This window comes from Populus trichocarpa, chromosome 8 (assembly GCF_000002775.5).
Source record: "Populus trichocarpa isolate Nisqually-1 chromosome 8, P.trichocarpa_v4.1, whole genome shotgun sequence".
NCBI classification, from domain to species: Eukaryota; Viridiplantae; Streptophyta; class Magnoliopsida; order Malpighiales; family Salicaceae; genus Populus; species Populus trichocarpa.
The window spans coordinates 6230308-6254123 of record NC_037292.2 but is presented as its reverse complement, the minus strand read 5'-3'; the positions used below and the strand labels follow the sequence as shown (position 1 = coordinate 6254123).

Here is a 23816-nt window from a genome sequence, read left to right as displayed (position 1 = left end):
ATCAACTAGGGCATACGATACGTTATCCACCCCGTTAAACTAAAAAAAAAAGCATGTGTGCATGCCTTTCTTAACACGAACAAGAGCTAGGCTTGGCTTATTAGGCCCCGTGGCGCCTGTCCTTGTTGCTTTGTTTTTTTGTTTTTTTATTTTTTTATATTAATGGATTTTTTATGTGTTTTTTAAAATAATTTTTAAATTATATTTTAATTAATATCTATTCTCAATGATTTTTCAGGTTTTTCACCTTTGTTGAATAATGATTATTTTTTAATTATACTGGAAGTGTTTAATTTTTTCATAGGTTAGTGTGATTTATCAATAATTGTGTTTTGTATGTTTTATATAGATTGAATATTTATTTTTTATAATATTTTTAATATGTGTAACTTTGCATAATATTTTTTTCTTTTATTTTTTTCAATAAATTTTATATGTGTGTCAATCTCTATTGCAAATTGATTTTCTCAAACAAATTCATTAAACATAATTAGGTAAATGACCCGTGTTGCGATATTAAATATCTTGATTTACATTGATCTCTTGATTTTTCTACTTATAGTTTTATTTATCACTAATTATTTTTTTTCATTTGTTTACACAATGGTTTGTGATTTATTTAATTAGATATGTGCATAATTTTTTCAATTGACATTTATGATTTTTCATGTAAAAAAACGCGTTGAAAAAATTTACATGTTCAAATTTTTTTTTATCATGTATTGATGTTTTCAATTTAATCCTTGTTCTTATAATTTTTTTTGTTTCAACTTTTTTATAAAAGTTTTATTGTTTTTAATTAAATCTTTCAATTCAAATTGATAGTATATCATTTTTTTATTTGTTTTGGTCCTCGTTGATCGGGTTTTCTTATATATATGTTTTTTTGTTTGCTATCGTTGTTTCTCTTTTTTTTTCATATGATTCAAATAAAACCAACTTATTTAACTGGTCAAAATTATAATCTAATTTATTGAATTTCTCTTAATTTTTTTAAATTTATGCAACACCTAAATATTTTTTCAAAAAGAATAATACGGATTCGCAGTATAGCTATCAAGAAGTTTCTTTAAACACACCAAATTATTATATAATATTCTGATTAAAATTTAATTTAGATATACAAAAATTGACCCAGAGCGAGTCAAGGGGGGAAAAAACATGTTCACACGCCGAAGGATATGAATGTAAATCTTTTAATACTATTTTAATCAAGCCAAATCAAAGTGGAAGTGGAAGATGCTACGCCTCACTTTTCACGAGTTAATTATAATCTAGTACCTGGTATTAATCAAAATAAATTAACTTATCTCTAGAGTATTAAATAATTTCTCAACCAATGTTAATCAAGTGTAGCTTAGTAGTATTTTATTTCAGACAATTTTTTTTCCTCTCGCCAATCTTTTCATATTATCTACTTGTTTTTCTCCCACTTTTCATTTATTTAAACAAAAAAAATAAAAAAAATATTTTACTCGAAGTGGAGAGGTTTAAAGAAGAAATTTTGGTGCTTGTACTCCCGTATGGCTGGCATCACATATACATAAACATGACTTGTAAAAGATAATAAAATGTATATCCTTTGCGGGATCATGATGATTGATAGCGGTGATATGATTTGAAAATGGACATGATTTGATAAAAATTTGACGTGTTAGGTTCATTTCATCTCCACTCTAAATTCTCGGGGACCTTCATCCTGACATTCACTTTACCAAGGAAGAGATTAGATTCCGATTTCAGACAGTGGAAAAGTATTTAAAACGTTGTTGTGTCCACAAACTCGGGCCTACAAGAACGCACTCCCCTGCAGAATTTGAGCCCTTGAGCCATAATGACAATCATGGTCCAATCAAGGGGGGAGAACATGAAAAACCAAATATAACTGCCGAAGAACAAGTCGGTAAAAGAAAGCAAATACAGCAATTCCGTGTTAATGTTCTTGCATTAGGTCAGCCGAGGAGTATTGATTGAGCATTTGTCCAAAACAGAAATCATTATAAGTGAACATGTTGTCCCATCCTTTGGTTTTTTTGTTTCTCACAAAACTTAAACCTCACTCAATACTTTAAGGTTTTGAATCATGACAAAGCCTTTCTGGTGAAAAAGACAAACTCATATCATCCAAGAAGGCTGTATCATTTTGTCCGAATCAAGCAATAGGCCGAAGAGTAGGCCCTTCTTTTATTGGTAGGTAGCTGTGGCCATTGTAACTGAGAGGCTAAAACGCATGCTCCTCCGCGGGCCTTGACGAGTGTCAAGTGTATCTAACCTCCCAGCGTCACTTGTGAAATTAATTACATCTCTCTCTCTCTCTCTCTCATGATCTGATCCACTACTTCCCTGAGCTGCCGACTTGTAGGGTTTTTCTTTCTCCCAAGTTAGAATCTCAGAACAAATCACCACATGCTCCATATGAGTTTGACACTAGGCGCCCTTGGTCAGAAAGAACCAAACGATAAAAGAAAGACAATTGTTGCATATCCAATCACTAACAGCCAAAGCCTTCTACACGATAACAGCTACAACCTTGCGGAGATAGATAACAGCTCTATCTATAGATAATTAGAGATGTGTAAGGTAGTAAAATGCATTGATCATTACGGGTAAAAAAAAAAAAACATGAAGAGTTTCCAAGATTTATAAGATATCTCGTGAAAAAAATCGACAAGAATAATTATTTTATTTTTCGTGGGTGAAAACACGATGCTGGTGGCACCATTCAGATTGTTTGATGCTGCCAGCAAACACCTCGTTGTAAAAATGACATAAATCACAAAAATACGTTTGCTCTTGGTGAAAAGATAGCTTGGGAACAAACCATCAGCTACTTCATGACCATTGTAATTAAGAGAGAATTAATACTGATTGATGAACAAAACATGAAAAATGTCCTCCTGGAATACATAAAACAGCCCATCCAGAGAATCTGGCAAAGAAGCTAATAAATAATTAAACAAATAACACAAAAGATCAGGGATGGACACTCTGATTTCAAAACCTTCTTCAATGGAGTCAAAAACAACTTTGGTATTCTCCAAAGAGATGCCACTGATTTAGTGATTGCTTAGAGAACACTCCATGAGAATCTCCAATAACAAGAGAAGATACTCACCAATAAAGATCCAAGGAAAAATCTTTATATATCCTATACTTATTCAGAAAATAATGAAAGTCAGATAAAATCAAATATCATGAAACTATACATCAACATGTACAAGTTCTTTTGTTTTTGCTCTTCAATTGTGTTCTCAAGTCAGAATGAAGCTGGTTAGAGCTGCAATTTTCTGAAATATATCAAAGGGGCAAATATTTCAGCTCTCAACCCGCAATGGTGCAGCATTTTCCAAGCATTAGAAAATAGCTAGCCTTTTTTATTGATTAAATTACAATGAGTATGACATACCTTTATCTTGGAAGTTTGAAGCGAATAGCTAGCTGAGGACCTGAAGTTCAACCAGAACAGTATTTAAAGAGAAGAAAACCACACGAATGAAGATGTATTAACCTAAACCAATGGAATACTTGATGATGATTGTTATCAACGTGTCTTGTTGTAAAAGATTAAGCAAAGCAGATCGCTAAATCTCAATCTATTAACATCCCTTGTATCTGTCCATTCCATAATTAAACTCCAGGGCTTTGACTCTGCTAGTTTATGGACTTTCTATTCTCAAGCACAAATTTACAAAATCGGTTCCCGTTGACATTTTCCTCACTTTATGCCCATATCATAAAAGAGAGAACCTGCGGCATTTCCTCAAATTCAAAAGGTCTTATTTCAAGCAGAAGGCACAGCAACAACAAACAAATTTCAAATTTAATCAAACGTTCATTGCACGACAGAATTCTTTGTTTCTTTGATGAAAGGAGCTAAGGTTGCATGGTATTTTTCCTTTTAAAGCAGCGCCTCCCACCCCAAATTAATCCAAAACATATAATTAGTAGATCCAAACAAGGGCTTCGAATAAAGTAAATCAGGGGGGGCAGGAAGCAAAAGAAAGCAAAAGTCGACCAAACCAATTCGAATTTTCCAACTTCTGTAGCCCAAATCCCTATAATTCCGTTCTCGTTTTTACAGTGATCCGCTATGCCAAAACTATTTTATAGAAAAAACTCAACAAGAAAACCCAGTCAATGGCAAACCTTCCAATGTCATCAGCACTGAGACCCCTGTTTACCACCTTTGTCCAGTTTCAGAGACTTAGGATCAAGTGGGATAGTACCCACTGTTAGATTACCAGAAGATTCAGCAATTCTGTTAACTTTAACAGGCATTGATCCTACTGTGACAATATCAGCAGATTTGTTAGCAGCATTTGGTGAGAACTTAGATTCCACCCCTGTCGGGTTTATATCAAGTGAGCCGATCTTTAACACAGGTCCGTTATCATCATCTGCATCTGCTGTATCTTGCCCGGAATCTTTATCCCTGCTTGAAATGGTAACATTTGAATCTGAAGAAAGTTGCTTAGTGGCAGAGTTCCCAGCGTTCTTCAAGCTGTTAAATTCATTCTGATCCGTAATCTTCTCATCTTTGTTTGTCTCGGTTTTTTTCCAGCTGTTATGATAATTTGGATTCATAATCTTTTCATATTTGTTTGCCTCAGTTTTCTTCGAGCTGTTAAGATCAGTCATACTATCATCTTTGTTCAGTGACTGCTGCACAAGACCATTTAGTTCACGGGCAGGATTTAATGCTGGTACAAACAATGGGGACTGGAAGCTTTTAAACATAAGCCTGGCCTTTTCTTCCTGCATTATTTTCTGACGATTCTCATAGTACACAAAGTCATCAAGTATAGAAGTCTTCAGTGGGTGATTTTTGAACATCTTCAGCATCTCTAAACCTTGCTTATACATTATCTGCGAGAAATAGAAATCCAATCAGAAGAAATAGCCAGCAAAATGCATTTACATGAACCAAGGGGAAAGGGGTTCCCAGTAAACAAAACAAAAATCATTACCCAGAAGGAGAAAAAAATTAGATAACAGTCAGACTATAAAAATTAGATTCTGTTTCTTTCTTTTTTTGATGGCGTGATAGTGAGTTAAAACTTTTACAAAGTAATAATGCAGAGATTCTCATATCATATATAATAGTAAATTCATGCTGGTTCCCTCAAAGCCACTATAACAAGGATTATAGAGGAATTAAAGTATCCTACAGCCAACTGCAGGAGCTTTAGTATCAGTTTGGACAGGGACTAACACTTACTAAGGTGTGCAGAAAAACCAGCCACAACAAAAAAGAAACCCACACATCATACCTCTTGAGTGTCTCTGCTATTAGTCACTGGCTTATTCTCATTATTCTCCAATATGATGTGCCTAAAGCTTGAGTTTGGTATATCTTTAATAATATGCCACTTGACAAGAAAACTCCCACTCCATTTATCTTGCTGCCAAAAGTCCATGTCTCTATTGAAGTCTACAGGGCCAACCATCTCTGCAACACCACAAAATTGACCACTAGCATTAACCTGTATGAAGACAAGATTGCATCAGTGGGGAGCAATGGGTGCAGAAGACATCACACAATTAATATAGGTCCCCTCCATTCTCCAGTTGAAAAGAGTGACAATTGTTAAAAAAACAAAGAGGTATCCATTAACATAGAACTCACAGAAAAAAACAGAAAGATAGGGCAGCCTCTAGGTCTTCCCAAATCTAGTTTCTGTGCATATTCAAATGCACTGTGCAGCTTTTTGTTTCCATGAGGTGTAGATGACCACACATTATATTTGATGCTCTTGTGCACATCATCCTCGCTATACGATTTTATTACAAAAAACTTTGCATCTGCATAATCGGTTGAGAAATCATCCTTGTTGTACTGATCAGTCTGTATAACAATGTTGCCTAGCTCATTATTATCTCTCACTTTGGTTGTGTAGGCTTTAACAGCCGGTTGGTTTTTCAAATTGTTGATCCTTGGTCCACGATTCTGCTCACCCAACAGCTCCACATTTCCATTCAGAGCACTGAGAGTTCTGCCAGCATGAAACTTAGATCGAAGCTTATCTACTGAGGTTCGGCCATAAGCACTTGATCCAAAATTAGAAAAGTCATTGCTGACAGGTAGAGTGACTTTTAATTGGTTCTGATGAGATCGGACTTTGCTATTTGAAATGTTGTCAATAGGATGCATCGGGCCAGAAGCACTTCTACCCTGTAAAGTAGAAACATTTTGAAAAATTCTCAGCAAAATCCAACAACAGTCAGTTGAAGAGGTAATTAATAACTGATGAAAGGGACCACCAAAATGCATCCACATTATAAACCAATCTAGCCTATGCGAACATGAGATACCCTGGCACAGCAAACTTGACAGAACATGCAACTTTCTAACAGCTTACATTCTTTACAAGGAACAAGGAACATCACAAAATATTATCTTAATTATGCAAGAAATCATACCTGAAGGACATGTGATGAAGCTTGAGTAAGAATACTGCCAGAAGAAACACCTCCATGTGATTGCTTAACAGGTCCAACATTAGCTTTTGGCCATTCAGATATCCTGTTCAAAGAATTGGTTTGGTTTGAAGCAGGTCTAGGGGGGTTCCAAGCAAAGGCTGCAGATGATGAAGAAATACCATGCTTGTAACTTTTCCCATCAGGTCTACTATTGCGTGCTATGCTAGTATCTAACAAAGGATCTGCTGAACCATTTTGGAAGGCTTCTGGTTGAACAACAACAGGGATGTAGCCAGATGAAGATACAGGGTCCTGATAAGGGGGAACTGTGTAATATTGTTGCTCCCCTGCATACGGGCCATCAACTCCTAACATAGCACCGGGTATGTAAGGATTGTATGGGTTATATGGAGACTGTGCATACACATAACTCGGTGGATAATATACATAAGGTAAATATTCAGTTTGTGCACCCTGTAAAAGATAAATTGGACATTTTAAATATCAGAACATAATTCAGAAGCATATGCGAACACAAAAGTAGAAGAGAGAGACAGATAGATTTCACTCACCGCATACTGGATTTCAGGACCATCTGCACCAAAAATCTTTTGATGGTCCTCCCATTCGACGGGTGTCTCAAATCCTGACACCGTTCAATCAATACAGAGAACAAATAAGGCATCATATCATAAAGCATCACAATAAGATATTCAAACAGGACTGGTAAAAATTACCTGTACAGTAGTAACCATACTCAGTGGCAGCAGGATAAAACAAGCCCTGATCCGCAACAAACCCAGGGGTTCCTTCGTTGTACATGGTTTCAACTAGCTCAACAGCTGGACTTGTCAAAATAGGATTTACCTCAGCTCCTTGAATCTGAAATCCAAGACATGAGAAAATGTCAACAAACGATCAGAAATAGCCAAGAAAAAAGAAACCAATTTTCATGAAGAGCTTTTCAAACTTAATTTGACTTCGTTTCTTTTAAAAAAGTAGAACAGCAAAGATAAATACCGAATAAGTTTCCGCATTTTCATGTCCAGAAACATTATTCATAACCATTCCAAGATTGCCACTCCTGAAGAAATGGATACATAAATCTTAAGCATTGACCAAGTAGGTAGGAACCAATCCAAACGAGACTAAACTAGCATATCTTGAACACAGAAATAATACTTTGCAGTTATAAAGAAAATATCAAGCAGCAATATACTCTTCAATTTTTCAATTAGCACTTCCAGCAAAAAAAATAAGGACAACACAGAAAATAGCTAACCCAGTAATTTCGAAACAACAAGAAGCCAATTCAGCAGTTCAATGACACAAAAAAAATCAGGATATCTAAACAATTAACAAAGAAGAGCCAAGCCTTCACGCGGACTAAATTATTAAGTCCACCAAAAAAACCCACTCAAACTAATTTAAGAGAAAAGCCTAAACACGTGCACAGCAACAAAATACTAAAATCCACAATTCCACCAAAAAAATAATCTCAAATTCATACAAAAATCCCCCCCCCCAAAAAAAAAAAAAAAAACCAAAATATCTACTCCCCCATCGAATATACAATTCAATAAGAACTAAAAAGAAAAACCCTCGTGAATGTCCAAAAATCAAATACTAGCAAAGATAAGTCTTCCATTAAGCTTACTCGGATTATAAAAAAAAAAAAAAAGCTTACTTAGTAAATCCGAGCAAAAAATAATAGAAACTTGAAGGACACAGAGTGAATAGAGAGAAATAACACGCGAAGTTATGCAAAGAGTGTGAAATAATTAATTAAATTTATTACCAGAGAAGAGAGAGCAGAAGAACCTAGCCATACTTTATCTAGAAACTTGTTCAACAAGTGGAAGAAAAATTTTGTAATTTTGAGAGGTTATTGAGGGGCTTTGGTAACTTTCCTTTTTTTTTTTAATAAGATAATAAAAATCAAAGATAACGCGTCTAAGAAACCCTGACCCTGTAAAAAGAAAAAAGAGAAATTGAAAGGGCGGATTTTTGCGTGTATCGAGAAGACAGGGCGAGAGAAGCGTAGATACGGATTCGCATCCAATGAGAAACGTTTTTTCTATTTCTCTCTTTATTTGTTTATTGAATTTCTGAATTGCCAAAATTGACCCGAGTTTTAATAGGGGGGGGTATCCCGTGGAAGGTTCGCGGGAAAGTGAAAAGGGGAGCGAGGTGAAACGGCGTCGATTTTGTTGTTCTGACTTCTGAGTGACAGGAATTGATAAGCAGAGTTCACGGCGGTTAACAGAAACGGTTGAATAATTTACAAGGACTGTTTCCTCTAGACAGCGACTTTGGCTGCGAACACCGGCTATCGTGGCATTATCGCAAATTTTGTGTTCAGCTGAATTCTCTCCTTCACGCCTTCACCCAGCAAATATTTCCCTCTTCTGTGGCCTTGTCGTGTACCCTGACAAAAATGTCCTCTCATTACCCAGTTTCTTATTCCTGCTTTTTTCTTTCCTTTCTTTTTTTTCCTTTCTGATTCAAGACCTTGGTTATTATAAAAAACATTAAAAAAGTGGGGGTGAAAACACTGTTTGCATGAACAGAGTTAACCACCTCGATTTTTTTCAATACATTTTTTTTTTGTTATGTTTGCTTTTTATTTAATAATTATAGTTTGATTTAATAAAATTAATATTCAATCAAAAATAAAATAACATTGAAAGTCATGAACACGTGAGTGATTCTGAGATGAAATAAATATTAAAATAATAATGAAAATATAATAAAAATATATATTATAAGTTGCAATAGTTATACATGATATTTTCTTCTTCTTCTTCTTCTTTATGTTTTGATCACCTTGTCCTTTTTTATTTATAATTTAATACTTTTCAAGTTGATTTAAGTTTGATATTTTATCTTAATTGACTTTATATAAGACTCTTGCCATGTTAAAAATAAATCTCGGGGTTGATTTAATGCTTAAACTGACAAAACAAAATTTAATTTTACTGATACTGATACTGACTAGTTGAAATTTTAGAGATCAATTTTCAAATTAAAATATATGTTCAATATTTTTTTTATAAAAAATAATATTTTTATCTCGATTTTTCAACTCAATCTTTGTTTGGAATTAACAAATTTATTATTATTAATTATCACATATAATTTTCAAGTTATTTTATTAAATAGAAGCATAAACTTTTCAATATATAATTAAAGTCTCTTGCTAAAAAAAACACTGACAACATTTGTACCCTTATTTTGCGTTGAAAAAAAAAAGTTTCACCTTATAGCTTGGCTCGGGGAATCAAACCAGTTAGTTTACAATAAAAAGTGTATTTGGTATTGCGGTAGCTGTTGTGATTATGATTTGAAAAAAAATTGTTTTATAAAAATATTTTTAGTTGAGGTTGGTTTGAAAAAATAGGTTTTGGTTTTTTAGTTCCAAAAACCCTGTTTGTTTAGCCAAGAGAACTAGCTTTGACGGGTAAAAAATATTGTGAGGGGGTGATTTGTCATTTGTGTTATTTTGAAATATACACATCAAGATTTAACAACACACTATTCATTTTTTATTCTTAATAAAAAAGGTAGGTAACCTTGGTCTTTCATACCTATATGATCATGGGCTTTTTAGTTTTCGGCCATGCACGAGCCCATCTCCAACCTAGTTTATTTTTATTTTATTTATGGCTATAATTTTATTTTATTTTTACATGTAGGGGTTGATTTTTAAAAGTCAAGTGATATTAAAATAATTATCCAGCCATGACATAGGTTTTCAAATAATACTATAGCTTTTTTATAAATAATATTAATGATTACTTGTTTTTTTTTTAAAAAAAACAACGCTTATTAAAACAGAAGGACATGTTTACGTAAACAAACAATACATGGATAGGGAAATGGAGTACTCACTTCTTCCAAATTAATAGATTTTTTTTTCTAATTTATGTTTTAATTGCATGTATTTTTTATTCACTAAACCACAAAATACAAAAAAATTAAGAGTGAAAGATAATTTTGACCAGAAAAAATATATTTTTTCTTATAATTTTAGATATTTGTCTTCTTTTTTACAAGTATTCATTTTTATTTCCACAAAAATGAAAAAAAATTTAAAAGACTACTTATGTCATCACGATAGATATTGTATATTTAAGAGTGCATCTATCTCTTGAAGCACAACCACTCACTTAAGTCTTCGTTTAGCTTTAACAATTCTTTTTATAATTTCTTTTACATTTCTTAATTCAAAAATGCAAGTGTCATCTTTTTAATTTTTAATTATTAATTATAAACCTTGAGGGTGTATCTCAACCAGTAAAATCCTGAATTTGTTTCTTAAAGATCATCAGTTTGAGTCCTACAAATCTCAGGATCACTGGAAGTTTACATGGTCGTTAACTCCAAGGCCTGTGAGATTAGTCAAGGTGCGCACAAATTGGTTTGGACACCTACAATAATAATAATAAAAAATTATTAACTGCAATTTTTCACAAAACTGAAAAAATACATTCACAATACCGGGGCCCTTTTCCCTGGCACTGTAAATTTGCTTGGAATTTTATTTGCAACATAATGAAGGTAACCTACCTGGTATCAGTGTGGAGAGAGAATCAATGGATGTTCCAGACACGAGAAGAAGAATGCAGGAACCCAGAGCACTTTATCAGCCATTAATCACGCAAGCGTCAAAATATACATTGTTTTTTGTTTTTTACCCCTTATGTTAGTACAAATACAACCGGGAAAAATTCACACACTTTAAATTGACTACGATCAATCGAATAAAATTTTTTATTTACAAGACATGAATATACGTGGGTGGTTTGTTTATAATTTTTATATTTTCTGTGCATCGAATAGTATTGAAATTATCAATACTATTGAGATAAATATTATAAGTTACGTGATGTGTTGAGATTTTTATAATTTAGAGTCTATTTGGGAGTGTGTTTGCTGTTGCTTTTTAAAGTGTTTTTCGTGTCAAAATAATATTTTTTTATTTTTTAAAAATTATTTTTGAGTTAAGCGCATCAAAACAATCCAAAATATATATAAAAAATTAATTTAAAAAAAATTAAAATTTTCTAGAAACGCGGGTACAACCGCGTTTTCAGAGGCTCACTTAGTAAAACTGACTCAATTTGTATACTTTATATTATTTTTGTGTTTATATTTGATAGTTTGTAGTTTTTTATATATTTTTTGATGATTTTGATATACTGATATAAAAAATAAAATAAAATTTTTATTTTAAAACATTTTTAATTGAAACCCAACATGTATCACATTATCAAATACTTTTTGTATAAATGTTTCAGCTCTAAATTTTTTATTAATAAATTTCCTATTAAATTTATTTAATGCAACAAAAAAAAAAGGGTTTGTCTTTTTTAATGGAGGGAGGATGTATATAAGAGGGGTACAATATATGAAAATTATAGCCAACGTTAAAGATGTTATGCTAGAAATTTGTTTTTAAATACTGATTCATAAAAATTAACAATATAAATCCAATTCATGAATACATTTAATATCCAAAAAGAAATTAGCTCAATTTAGCATATAATTTGCTCGAGTTCAAAAAAATTTAAATAAATTAAATTTATAATTTATAAAATATCAAAAATTAAATTAAATATAATTAAGGAATAAAACCCATCCAACAATGTACACATGACTCCTATCCTCGAGTAACAAATTGACCAAAAGAATGGCTAGAATGTTCAAAATACACACCTGGGCTGGCCCAGAAAGTGAAGAGAGTCCCATCTCCAAACCATTACCAGTTACCCGGTCCAGTCGGTTGCCCCGAATTCACTGGAACCCTCCAAATCATTCTCTCTCAACACACCCCGCCAGCATTTCCCCACCTGAAGGGTGACCGACAGACAGCCAGGCAACTTCTTGCCTTCTTAAACGTTCTCCGACATCATTGGCAAAGAGCGCTAAGATCCGAGGTTGATCAATGGCTGTCGAAACGGAAGTTACAAGTGTTACTGAACTGGCTCTTGCTGATACTGACATCAATTGGGCCAGGTCGGTGCACTTTCTTCACTCTTAATATTTACTGGGTTTATATTACAAATCTCGTTAGTTTTAAGTTTCAGCCTGATCATCACTGGTTCTGGCTACCACGTATGCTTGCTTTTATTGCACCGTGTCGTAATATTTAAAACACCAGCGCGATCTTTCTCGAGGTGGCATGCAAATAATAATGTCTGGCCATTTAACAAAGAGAGAGAAACCTAAATCAATTTCAATTTCATATAATATTATTTGATTATCTACTCTGCTTTATACTTCTCTTAAGCAACTACAGTGACTATGGTGTTCTGTTATACGAAAGGATAACCTCCTATTGAGCAATTTACTTTAATGGATTTTTGATAATCAAATTCGTTGAAGGCACATTCACATAATCATTCGATCATAAACCTTTTTGGCATCCATAAATCGATTAGAGTTTGTTTTTGAGCCAGAAGTAAATTGTAATTGGGCTAGCTGGGTGCTTTCTGTTGCCTTTATTCGAGTGATGCCCGAGTAGTGGCATCAAGTAGGTGGCAATGACTGTGTCCCATCCATCCTCATTTCCTTTTCAGTAAACATGCAGTGAGCTTGCATCTAAACTCACAATTATTTCAGTTCTTCAATGACGAGTCTTGAAGATGTTTGTTCTCATCATCATTTTCTTTTTGTGGATTTTATATAGTCATGTGAAGCGCTGGCACTACTCGGGTTTTTGCAAAATCTAAACTAACACTACTTGTAATTTACTGGCTCTGACTCAGGCTGGACAAGACGAAGTTTCATATTATTGGTGCTGTCCTCTTTACTGTTCAGCAAGGCTTACTTCACCCAACAGCAGTTGTGAAGACTAGAATGCAAGTAGCAGATTCTGGGCTCTCTCACATGGGTGGAATATCCGTAGCTAAACACATATTGAGGAACGATGGTATTCCAGGTCTTTTTCGAGGTTTTGGCACCTCTGCTATTGGAGCATTACCTGGTAGAGTTCTTTCTTTGACAGCTCTTGAAGTGTCAAAAGATATGATGTTCAAATACACTGAAGCTTTAGATATGCCTGAAGCAACACGTGTTGGTATTGCAAATGGAGTTGCAGGCATGTTGTCAAATCTAGTTTCTTGTGTGTACTATGTGCCCTTGGATGTGGTATGTAAATTCGTTTCCTCTTTTTATAGTTTTCCGAGGTTTTTTTGTCTTCAAGTACTTACCACTCAATTGGAAAGAAAAAAGATTTGTTAATACGTAATCCTTGATCTTGGCCAATAACTATATATTTTTGGACTATTTTGGTACACCGGGGAAATTATTGTGGGGGTGATTTTGGGATTTTGCCTTTTGTTTTGGTGAAGATTGTTTTACTGCAGGTTAGGTTAAGAATATACACAAACATCCATCCTGTAGTTTGAGTCACTGTCATAGAGAAAGCATAGATGCGAATCAAAATCATAGTTTGGCACTTGTTGTCAACTGTTACAAACCAATAATTGCCTAAAGCTTGATGCCAAATATCTAGTTTGCAATTTGTCTTGTGATGGAGATAACCAGATAAAAGGGAGTGTCCATTTCAATGTCTATTATCCTATGTTACATTTGGTCTTACTTAGCGTACACTTTGCATTCTAAAAAGCCTATGAAGTTGTAAAAATGACCTAATAAAATAATGTTTTAGAATAGGAACAATTTGTATCAGTTTATATGTAGAATTATAGTTGTGGATGTTAGGGAATATTCTTATGTGGTGCAAGTTGCATTGGCATGAAGTTTTTTTGTCTATCTTTGACCCCCGTTTTACTGCTGTTATCATAAACGAGTCCTGCTGATAAAATGTTGTGCAGTTTTCCTTGATCCTGTACTGTAAAAATAACATCTGGTGCTGCAGTTTGAGCAGCAAGAAGAAGATTGTATCATGAGAGAAGCAGAATATTGGCTCAAAAACAAATTCATTTGGTGCTGTCTCAAAAACAATCTTATGTCGTGTTTTCTCAGATATGCCAAAGACTAATGGTGCAAGGGCTTCCCGGGGTTGCATCTTATAAAGGGCCATTTGATGTCATGTGTAAAGTGATGAAGACTGAAGGGTTCCGTGGTTTATATAGAGGTTTTGGATTGACAGCTGTAACGCAGCCACCGGCATCGGCGCTTTGGTGGGGTACCTATGGTGCTGCCCAGCACATCATTTGGAGGTGCATCTAAACAATTATCGTGTTCTCTTATCTCTATATGCTGTCTAACCCAGCAATTTCTGATTGAGATGTTAAACGATATGGATATATATCCATTTTTAGGAGCATGGGCTATAGGGATGACATTGACAAGAAACCATCTCATTTGGAAATGGTGACAGTTCAGGCTATGGCAGGAACAGTGGCTGGTGCTTGTTCCTCAATTATCACTACTCCCATGGATACCATAAAGACACGGCTGCAGGTATGTAGTGTATCAGACTACCATTCACTGTTTCTATTGCATTACTATGTCCATAGAAGGAGAAACTACCTGTTTTTTTCCGTTCAAATCTTGTGTTGTTTGGAACTTTATGTTATATTTGGAGTAACACTGAACACGAGAATTCTTATCTGGAAGGTTATGGATAATTATGGTTCTGGAAGACCTTCAGTACTCAAGACAACAAAGACTCTACTCAAGGAAGATGGATGGCGGGGCTTCTACAGAGGTTTCGGACCCCGTTTCTTAAATATGTCACTCTATGGAACTACAATGATCGTTACCTATGAACTGATAAGTATGTCCATTTCCCAGGTTTTTCTTTTGATGATGGGCAGATTAGTATGAATTATAGAACGATTCATGAGCGTTTTCATGCTTGGGCATTTTCTTGCACCTGCTTTGATCTGAAAAACTGAAACCCAGTGTTATCTGTCCTCTGCATATATTCCTTGATTCATGCTTTTGAAATATAGATTTCCTTGTCTGCGACTGCAAAAATTACTTTGCAATCTCTGTTGTCCTCTCTTTTCCTGTTTTAAGACAGGGAAGTGATTTCTCACATAATTATTGAATGGATGTCACTCGTCTTGATTTTGGTATAATAGTTGCAGTCAAACGCATAACAATTTAATTTTTTTTCGAGAAGTATAAGCACTTCCTGACGAGTCATCCTGATGCAGATGCTGCTGTTTGTTTGATCAAATGACGTTTTTGTTCAGAAAAAAAACTCCCCCCCTTGTAGCATTACCTTTATTTATTTTCTGTGCTGCTTCTGTTCTAAATCTTCCCTTCCAAAATTCTGCTCATTAGAACATTCAAATGAAGGCCAGCTAATCAATCCATTACTGTTTCTGCTGCATCTTTTTATTAGAGAGATTATCTATCAAGCAAGGATGAAGGCTCACTGTTTCTGCGGCAGCAAGGATGAAGGCTCAAGGTGGACGAGTAATCGCTGGCCGTGCATTTCCATGAACCGAGAGGAAGTTCATTCCAAGAAGTCTCCACTCTCTCTCTCCATAAACCATTGCCACTCAAGTGTTACTCAAGGCAGTTTTGACACGGTCAGGATTGGGTAACATTTCTTGGAGATTGGTCCTTCTCTTAAATTTTTTGATGAAGAAGGTGTGTCTCAGTTTACTCACTGGCCTTTACGTTCTGCAGCTGGAAATACATGTTCCATTGTTTTTTATTTATTTACTTCAATTTATTTTCTTGAATGTTTTGATTATTTTGATGGATTTTATGTAAAAACAAGTAAATTTAAACAAGGATCATTATTGGCCACACATAGTCGTGTATGGGCAAGGCAAGGGCGAAAGAGGGGAAGAATGAAACACAGATTCAAAATTGCAGCCTTGCACCTCCATAAATGTTGTTGGCGTCAGGAAATAAGTATGATTTTATCTTGAATTTATATTCAAGATAACAGTATCAGATAAGATTCAATTTCACCATAAAAAAATTAATTTAGAATAACTTATTTTAAAAAACACCTCAAATTGTCTCAATTAATATCTAAATTAATATGAAAATATCTATTATCATTTAATAAAAAAATGCCAAACTTTTATTTGAGCTAAGATCTAAAAAATATTTAAACATATGTCTGTGTAAGGATTTAAACCCCGCAACCACAGCAACAACCGATAAGTTAAATACCCAACCAAACACATACTTACAAGCTAAGCTTTCAAGTTTCCGCGATAACCACTGGCCACAATTGCGATCACCCGAAATAATAATAATAATTAAAAAATAATAATAATAATAATTAAAATAACAGAAATTCAAATAAAGGGAGTTCGTTTTGTTTGCTATTTGTAACCCCGATTTTGGCGCTACCCTTTATAAACACATAGACGATAGTCACGATACAGAGAGAGAGGGAGAGAGGGGCAGAAACGCATTTCTCTTTGTTAAAAAAAAATTAGATCTCAAACTTCTCTTGTCTCCTCCACAGGCACCGCGGTAAGTCTCTTACATGTTAGAACAGAGCACATGCATTCTGTGATTTCTTTCCTGCGTGATTAGATCTGGATCTCTCTCGTAAATGAATCTTGTTTTGATTGCAGTTGTAATAAGGCAGGCAAGATGGGGCTCTCTTTCACGAAATTACTTGGCCGGTTGTTCTCAAAGAAGGAAATGCGGATTCTGATGGTAGGTCTTGATGCTGCTGGTAAAACCACCATTCTTTACAAGCTCAAGTTGGGAGAAATTGTCACCACCATCCCTACCATTGGTAATTTATTTACAGGCTAACCATTCTCATCTTTTCTTCTTTTCTTCTATATATCTTTAATTCGCTGGTTTTTATGCTGTTAGGATTTAATGTGGAAACTGTGGAATACAAGAATATTAGCTTCACTGTTTGGGATGTTGGTGGTCAAGATAAGGTAATTGATATGCCTTTGATTTATGTTTATCTGTTGTCTACATTTATTTTTAGAGAGTGAATCTCGTTTTAGTCATTCTAGTTTCCCGATGGTCGCTTATGGTGACTGTTTTGTGTGGATTGTGTTTATTGTTGTTTGAATAATCAATCATATGCTAGGCTTTTCCTGGTAAAATTGTGGTCCTTGTGCATGGATTTGCTTTCTTTCTAATTTCCTGGATTTTATCAGAGGGGGAGAGGGTGTTGGGCATGACTGAGAGAGGTGAATTAGCTTTGGCATCTTGAATAGGATCTACTTTCTTTGTTTTATCAGTGGAAATGTGGTCGATGCCTGTTATCATCATGTGTTTTCATCCAGGGGCCTGTTGATAAAAGCCTTGATTGTAAACACATGTTCTGTTTACTCTTGGTTGGATTAGTAACTGGGTGTGTAATTTGTTTATAGAGCTCCTTTTGGGCTTCTAAGTGCTTGTCCATTGTCGATCTCAACTTATTATTATTATTATTATTATTGAACTTTGATTGAAAAAATAAAGTGGTTTTAGTGCCCACAAATTGTAATTTCTTTCATGGACGATTTCAGATTCGCCCTTTGTGGAGACATTACTTCCAAAACACGCAAGGGCTTATCTTTGTGGTTGACAGTAATGACCGAGATCGAGTTGGTGAGGCTAGAGACGAGCTGCACAGGATGTTGAATGAGGTACTGAGAGTGTCAATCTTTGCTTATATATCAACGTTTAAGATTTTACTATGGCAGACATGTCTTTCATTTATGCTACTGGAATAATGAGATAATAATTTTGCATGAACCTATATGCAGTGACGTATTAGGATTGAGGAAATAATATTGATTTTATTTTTTCTGGGCAGGATGAGCTGAGGGATGCTGTGCTCCTTGTGTTTGCAAATAAGCAAGATCTTCCAAATGCAATGAATGCTGCTGAAATCACTGATAAGCTTGGTCTTCATTCTCTAAGGCAACGCCACTGGTAAAGTTGATAGCACTCTCTCTCACTCCCACTCACCCCCATGCACACATGCACAAGCCTACAAAGCATGAAAAGCACAAATTCATAGTTATCCTTAAGACAGGGCACCAAGCATTGACATTCTTAATTCATGATGCAAGACTTCATGTGGTTCTGCTCGCCACTCCTTCCACCTACAAAATGCATGTTTTTTTTTTCGAGGAATACAAACTTGGAAGCAAACTTCTCTTGCTCTTCATACCTTCTCTTTTCTTGTGAACTATTATCTCTCCATACCTTGATCGCTCTACACAAACATAAGCAAGCACGTAACTTTTGTTGATGTTTTGCAGGTATATCCAGAGCACATGTGCCACTTCAGGAGAAGGGCTTTATGAAGGATTGGACTGGCTTTCAAACAACATTGCTAGCAAGGTATGTGCGATAATATCTGTATTCTTCATTGCTTCCATTGTTTACAAAGTATAACTTTCTGCTAATTGTGGTCTGTCAGTTATATTCTCTGATTCACTTTTTTTTTTGAAATTACAGGCTTAATGGACTGGAGTTGAAATTTTCTCAACAATGTGTGCTAGCATTTGATGTTTTGTTTTAGATGTTGCCTCCATTCTTTATTCTTTCTTTTTCTCACAAGATTTGTTTTATAAATTCATATTTCATGTGTCAGTACTCTGTTTGTCTTTTTAAACTATTTGCATATATATTCTGAATATAAGCCATGAGTAGTTTGGAGTGTCCGTCAAGTCACGATATAGATTCATTTACCGTTATCACAATACTCTAGAGAAGCACGGAATGTCTAAATACTGTTTGAACATTGCCATTTGATTTTTTCTCCTGGCTAATCTAAGGAGGCCTTTGTCTTAATCAGGTGCCGGAGATAAAACCCGGCATGGGAATCACATTCAAATTATATAGTTAATCCAGCTAGTTTAAATACCTAGTTGCTCAGTTTCCAGTTTATCCTGACAGAATGTGATCCAAATACATATCAGATAACCTATAGGCACCCTTTAGGTTGCCTCCATAATCAATTTGGCAGGTATAAAGCTTGTCCTTCAGTACTCTATTCTCATTTTGAAGGAAGGACTTGACAATATACCTGTTTACTCTCGCCCGTGCCATTGCTAACATTACAGTAAAGACTCCAAGCTCATTCATATCTGCTTGCTTGGTCTCTGAGTTGCTATCGAGAGTATTTTTGCAGAATTTTGGCAGACTGCATCGATTAATATGTGGATTCCTGGATTGTCACCACAGATGAGTAGTGGAAGAAAAAGTAGAGCAAAGTCATTGCAAGACGAAACACAAAAATTGAATCATGATATGCAATGATCTTTCTGTTCCTTCGAGTACGAGGGCAATGAATTAGAGTAGCTTCCATTTATACGCCGAAGTAGGCAACCTGTTAGGTTGCTAGAGTTTTAAAAAATAGTCACGCGTCATTCCAGTAAGGTTGCCAAGGCAAACTCAGACTAAAAACCGGCCAAGGCGTGTAAGGTTTGTCTCCCTCAGCTTTGTTTTCAGACAAGAGATGGAAAGTTTTAACTTAGAGGGTGGTTGATAAGTTTAAAATGCTTTTTTGGTGAGTAATGTATTAAAATAATATATATTTTTTATTTTTTAAAATTTATTTTTAATATTATCACATTAAAACAATTTAAAAACATAAAAAAATTATTTTTTCAAAAGAAACTTGAATTTTTGTCGACCTTCATGGACTCCCAGACAGGAGCTTAATCATGGGTTGGTATCCTGGATTTGGCCCAACAAATGGAACTTAGAGAAACCGTTCACGCCCTAAACAAATGATTGGGTCACTTTGTCTTTCTTATTGCAGTCGAAGACCGACAAAATTCCAACTCTTCCCTATCATGCCAGTTAGCAATCCGATCAGCCCAAACTAGCAATACATAGTTCTATCTGTTGCATTCATAACATTTCCTTTAAAATGAAATTTTAGTGCAATTCTTGAAAATTTAAAGTGTTATTGCTCGCATATCAAGTAGTAATTTTGAGATCATAAATTATAACCGAAGGAGCAGCAGTTGAAATCACCTTTGCAAATAGGCGGCAAGAGAAACCGGTAATGCTACTTCATGCTCCTTTGCAAATAGTTATTACACTTTCTAGAGAACAATGTATAGTCAGATTTACCGAGCTCAACTTCATGCTCCTGATCTTCCACCAACCGTACCATTTTCCAAGGCAGTGGCTGCTCTTGCATACCTTTCCAGAAAGTCCTCTTCGGTTTCTTCAAGTTCATCCCCCTCGGAATCCTAATCAGAAGAACAAAACCAGAGCTAAGCTTGCAAATGATTTTCAGATGTAGAAACGAATAATATGCTCCTAACTGGATGGGTAACAAGCATAATCCCCAGGAAAATCCAATTTCCCGGCATGATTCATCACTTTGCTATGTAGTCATCAGCTGATGTAAACAACAGCTGCATACATTGATGAGAAGCTCAGGTAGCCAATAGATTTATTTTCCCTTCTCGGTGGATACTGCGTTGGAGGAAATTAAATATGGCATCCCTTATAAAACTCCATAGAAAATAATTTGGGAGTCTAACCTCGTCATCGTCTTCATCATCTTCTTCAGCCTCTCCGTCTTCCTCATCTTCCTCCATTTCATCCTGCACTTCTTTCAACATTACCAATGCCTCCAGCAGCAATCGCCACCACTCCCAAACGCCACCTTACACGGATTTGAAACCTTCACACGGGCGATCAAGTGCTGAATATAGTATACTGTTGAGGTGGATGCTTTTGACCTCCTTGCCCGCGTGCTATCTCATCTCAAACACCAGTAGGATGACAAACTAAACAGGATCGAAAGTGTTAGAAATTTGAGAAATAGGAAAAGCCAAAACAGCAACTACCACAGAGATGTAACTGCTTTATTTTATACCTTTGAAAAATTACCATGAGAGAAATGGATTAAGAAAATAATAATAGAAACACGCATAAAAATCAGATTCAAACAACGAACAAACCTTAACGCATCTCCCGTAAATAGAAAAGGTGCAATAGATCCTTTCCGTTTCCAGTTAATTACGAACACGTGTTAATTTAGGAAGTAATAAATCAACAACCTCCAATTTAGTTAAATTATTGTAATTATGATTAATTAATGGATATGCTGCCACGTAGGAATTTAGAGGAAGATAATCCCGTTTTACTTGTGCCCGTTGCAGAATTGCTTGAGTCAAGAGACAAACGACAAGTCACAAACATAGAGCAAGATTGGCAAATAAGCACGACTAACCAAACGTGTGAAACCTGCCCACGTGGATGTATGGCCCGTCCTCAAAAAACCACTCTGCACGCACTTAACCGCTCAAGCCATAGCCACGACACATGCCACGTTCTCTCCATGCAAACACCCTCTCAAGTCTCAACTCTTTTAAATCCCCATCTTCCAAATTCTTACCTCACAATCACAAAAAAACAGAGAAAACAGACTATTTCTCACACTTTGACAATGCCAGGCCTTACTATTGGAGACAGTGTCCCAAACCTTGAAGTTGAGACCACTCATGGAGTTATCAAGCTTCATGACTACATAGATACCTGGACCATTCTCTTCTCGCACCCAGGTTGTGTCTCTGTTCTGCAACTGTTTTCTATGTTTTTTATAAGTTAATTAATGGTGTCCGAGTTGTAAGTTTTTTGCATGCAGGTGATTTCACACCAGTTTGTACTACCGAGCTTGGAAAGATGGCTGCTCATGCTCCAGAATTTGCTAAGAGAGGGGTCAAACTGTTGGGATTGTCCTGTGATGATGTTTCGTCTCATGCTGAGTGGGTCAAGGACATTGAAGCCTACACTGTAAGAATCTCTCCTTCTAAACGATCGTTGTTAATTTGGGTTATTGGAAGATATTTAGTAGAACATGTAAGGGATTTTCTAGGTATATGGATGTACTGTCTCTGTTCTACATGTACTTATATTTTTTTTTTATCAGTAGTAATATTTTTTGATTCATAAACAATGAGTAATTATGTGCACAATTCGTGCATGCAGCCTGGATGCAAGGTTACATATCCAATAATTGCAGATCCTAAGAGGGAACTCATTAAGATACTTAATATGGTGGATCCAGACGAGAAAGACTCTTCAGGGCACAATGTTCCATCTCGAGCTCTGCATATTGTTGGTGCCGACAAGAGGGTAAGCTAGAAAACCATAACTATTATCTCCCATTTTTTTTTTAATATAAGTGGTTTGACTAGCAATAAAAAAAATTCCATTTTGCTTTCAAAAGTTTGAATTAATATCATTGGTAACTATATGTAAATATCAATTACTGAAATTGATTTAAGCGACCATGTTTCGTCAACCAAATTCAATTAATTTTGGGATGATTTCATATCGTAGATCAAGTTGAGCTTTCTGTACCCAGCAAGCACTGGCCGCAACATGGATGAAGTAGTGAGGGTCTTAGATTCTCTAGAGAGGTCATCAAAGAACAAGATTGCGACTCCGGCAAATTGGAAGCCAGGTGAAGATGTCGTCATCTCCCCTAGTGTCTCTGATGAGGAAGCTAAAAAGTTGTTTCCTCAGGGATTCAAGACTGTTGGAATTCCATCTAATAAAGGATATCTCCGCTTCACCAATGTTGATCATTAGAATATGATCAGTGGACTTCCTTTTCACTGCGGAGATGAACAAGCTCGCCAACTTTATCTATCACATGTGGTTTTTGCAGACTGATTTCCAAATAAGTCCCTTCTGTGTGCGAGTGACTAGTTGTTTGTCACATGTGTATTTTGTTGAAAGAAAACTCCTTTGTCTATAGGACCATTTCAAGTTTTCAACTCGTCATTTCTGTTTGTTTCCTGCAATTTTCCTTTGTCTTTGAATTATTCTGTATGGAGTTGTTTATGGTTGAAGAAGCCAAAAAACGTGAACACTGTATGCGTTAGTCTTGGGGAGTTTCTGGTTTCTCGGGCTCTGCACGCTTGTGTGGTTTCAGGTGCGCTCAAGTTTTAGAGTTTCTAGTCGTCTAGACTCTAGATTTCAACAAGCTGTTGACCTTTTCGCTTGTGTGCTGGATTCGTTGGCATTACGGATTTTGGATCTGCCGTTTGGATTAGGATGTTTGCATAAGCGGTACGAGTTAGATCAGCATCAACATGACTGTTTGTGATTAAAATAGTGCCGTTTAGGTTCATAGTTAAGTTAATTTCTGGATATTATTAATTGAGAAATGGCTTAACTTAAGCATTGAAGAGTTCTTCCCCTGACGATTGACTCGCCCTTTCTGCCATTTCCCTTCCAAATACTATCCTGTTATCCCTGACTCCAAGCTGACCACGAATTTCCGAAAGAATTAACTTCGAATTGCCCTTTCAATCTAGTTTATCAATCAATTTTCAAGAAATTTACCATTTACCCCATCCACCCCTCTACACGTTGTTTCATAACCTTACGTAGGGCATTACTCGCTAAAAATTCCAGGCCGGCATCAATTTGGGCTCGAGCATTAAATCCATATTAATCGGGAAAAATCTCATCGTCGTGTAATAGTTAGGTTAACTGTTTTATCGTGT

General features: G+C 35.5%; 4 protein-coding genes and 1 long non-coding RNA gene across 11 annotated transcripts; 3 read left to right on the top strand and 2 right to left on the bottom strand.

Annotated features, from left to right (window-relative positions):
- Positions 1-3799: 3799 nt before the first annotated feature.
- Positions 3800-8427, bottom strand: LOC7498232 (YTH domain-containing protein ECT4). 6 transcript variants are annotated; one of them, XM_024606956.2, is made up of 8 exons: positions 8219-8426; positions 7441-7504; positions 7158-7302; positions 6993-7066; positions 6421-6894; positions 5627-6172; positions 5271-5483; positions 3800-4866 (listed from the first exon to the last, which is right to left on the bottom strand). In XM_024606956.2, exons 2-8 carry the CDS (start codon positions 7486-7488, stop codon positions 4159-4161), a joined length of 2208 nt encoding a protein of 735 aa, XP_024462724.1. In that variant the 5' UTR covers positions 7489-7504; positions 8219-8426; the 3' UTR covers positions 3800-4158. The 6 variants fall into 6 exon arrangements, with proteins under 6 accessions (XP_024462724.1, XP_024462723.1, XP_052311122.1 ...); XM_024606955.2 differs by having other exon boundaries at positions 8108-8226; XM_052455162.1 differs by lacking the exon at positions 7441-7504 and having other exon boundaries at positions 8252-8427.
- Positions 8428-12161: 3734 nt separating this feature from the next.
- Positions 12162-16160, top strand: LOC7498231 (uncharacterized). The gene is made up of 6 exons (XM_006379636.3): positions 12162-12438; positions 13191-13572; positions 14413-14609; positions 14712-14853; positions 15010-15169; positions 15746-16160. Exons 1-6 carry the CDS (start codon positions 12368-12370, stop codon positions 15769-15771), a joined length of 978 nt encoding a protein of 325 aa, XP_006379698.1. The 5' UTR covers positions 12162-12367; the 3' UTR covers positions 15772-16160.
- A 519-nt stretch (positions 16161-16679) lies between these two features.
- Positions 16680-18995, top strand: LOC7498230 (ADP-ribosylation factor 1). The gene is made up of 7 exons (XM_002312266.3): positions 16680-16842; positions 16947-17113; positions 17197-17267; positions 17850-17969; positions 18140-18258; positions 18591-18672; positions 18790-18995. The coding sequence occupies exons 2-7, from the start codon at positions 16966-16968 to the stop codon at positions 18793-18795; spliced, it is 546 nt and encodes a 181-aa protein (XP_002312302.1). The 5' UTR covers positions 16680-16842; positions 16947-16965; the 3' UTR covers positions 18796-18995.
- Positions 18996-20226: 1231 nt separating this feature from the next.
- Positions 20227-21252, bottom strand: LOC112328518 (uncharacterized). 2 transcript variants are annotated; one of them, XR_008059955.1, is made up of 3 exons: positions 21173-21252; positions 20835-21083; positions 20227-20537 (listed from the first exon to the last, which is right to left on the bottom strand). It is a non-coding gene; the product is annotated as an uncharacterized LOC112328518 (long non-coding RNA). The 2 variants fall into 2 exon arrangements; XR_002983520.2 differs by having other exon boundaries at positions 20835-21252.
- Positions 21253-21599: 347 nt separating this feature from the next.
- Positions 21600-23108, top strand: LOC7498229 (1-Cys peroxiredoxin). Its single transcript, XM_002312265.4, has 4 exons — positions 21600-21860; positions 21944-22092; positions 22288-22434; positions 22642-23108. Exons 1-4 carry the CDS (start codon positions 21638-21640, stop codon positions 22891-22893), a joined length of 771 nt encoding a protein of 256 aa, XP_002312301.4. The 5' UTR covers positions 21600-21637; the 3' UTR covers positions 22894-23108.
- Positions 23109-23816: the final 708 nt, after the last annotated feature.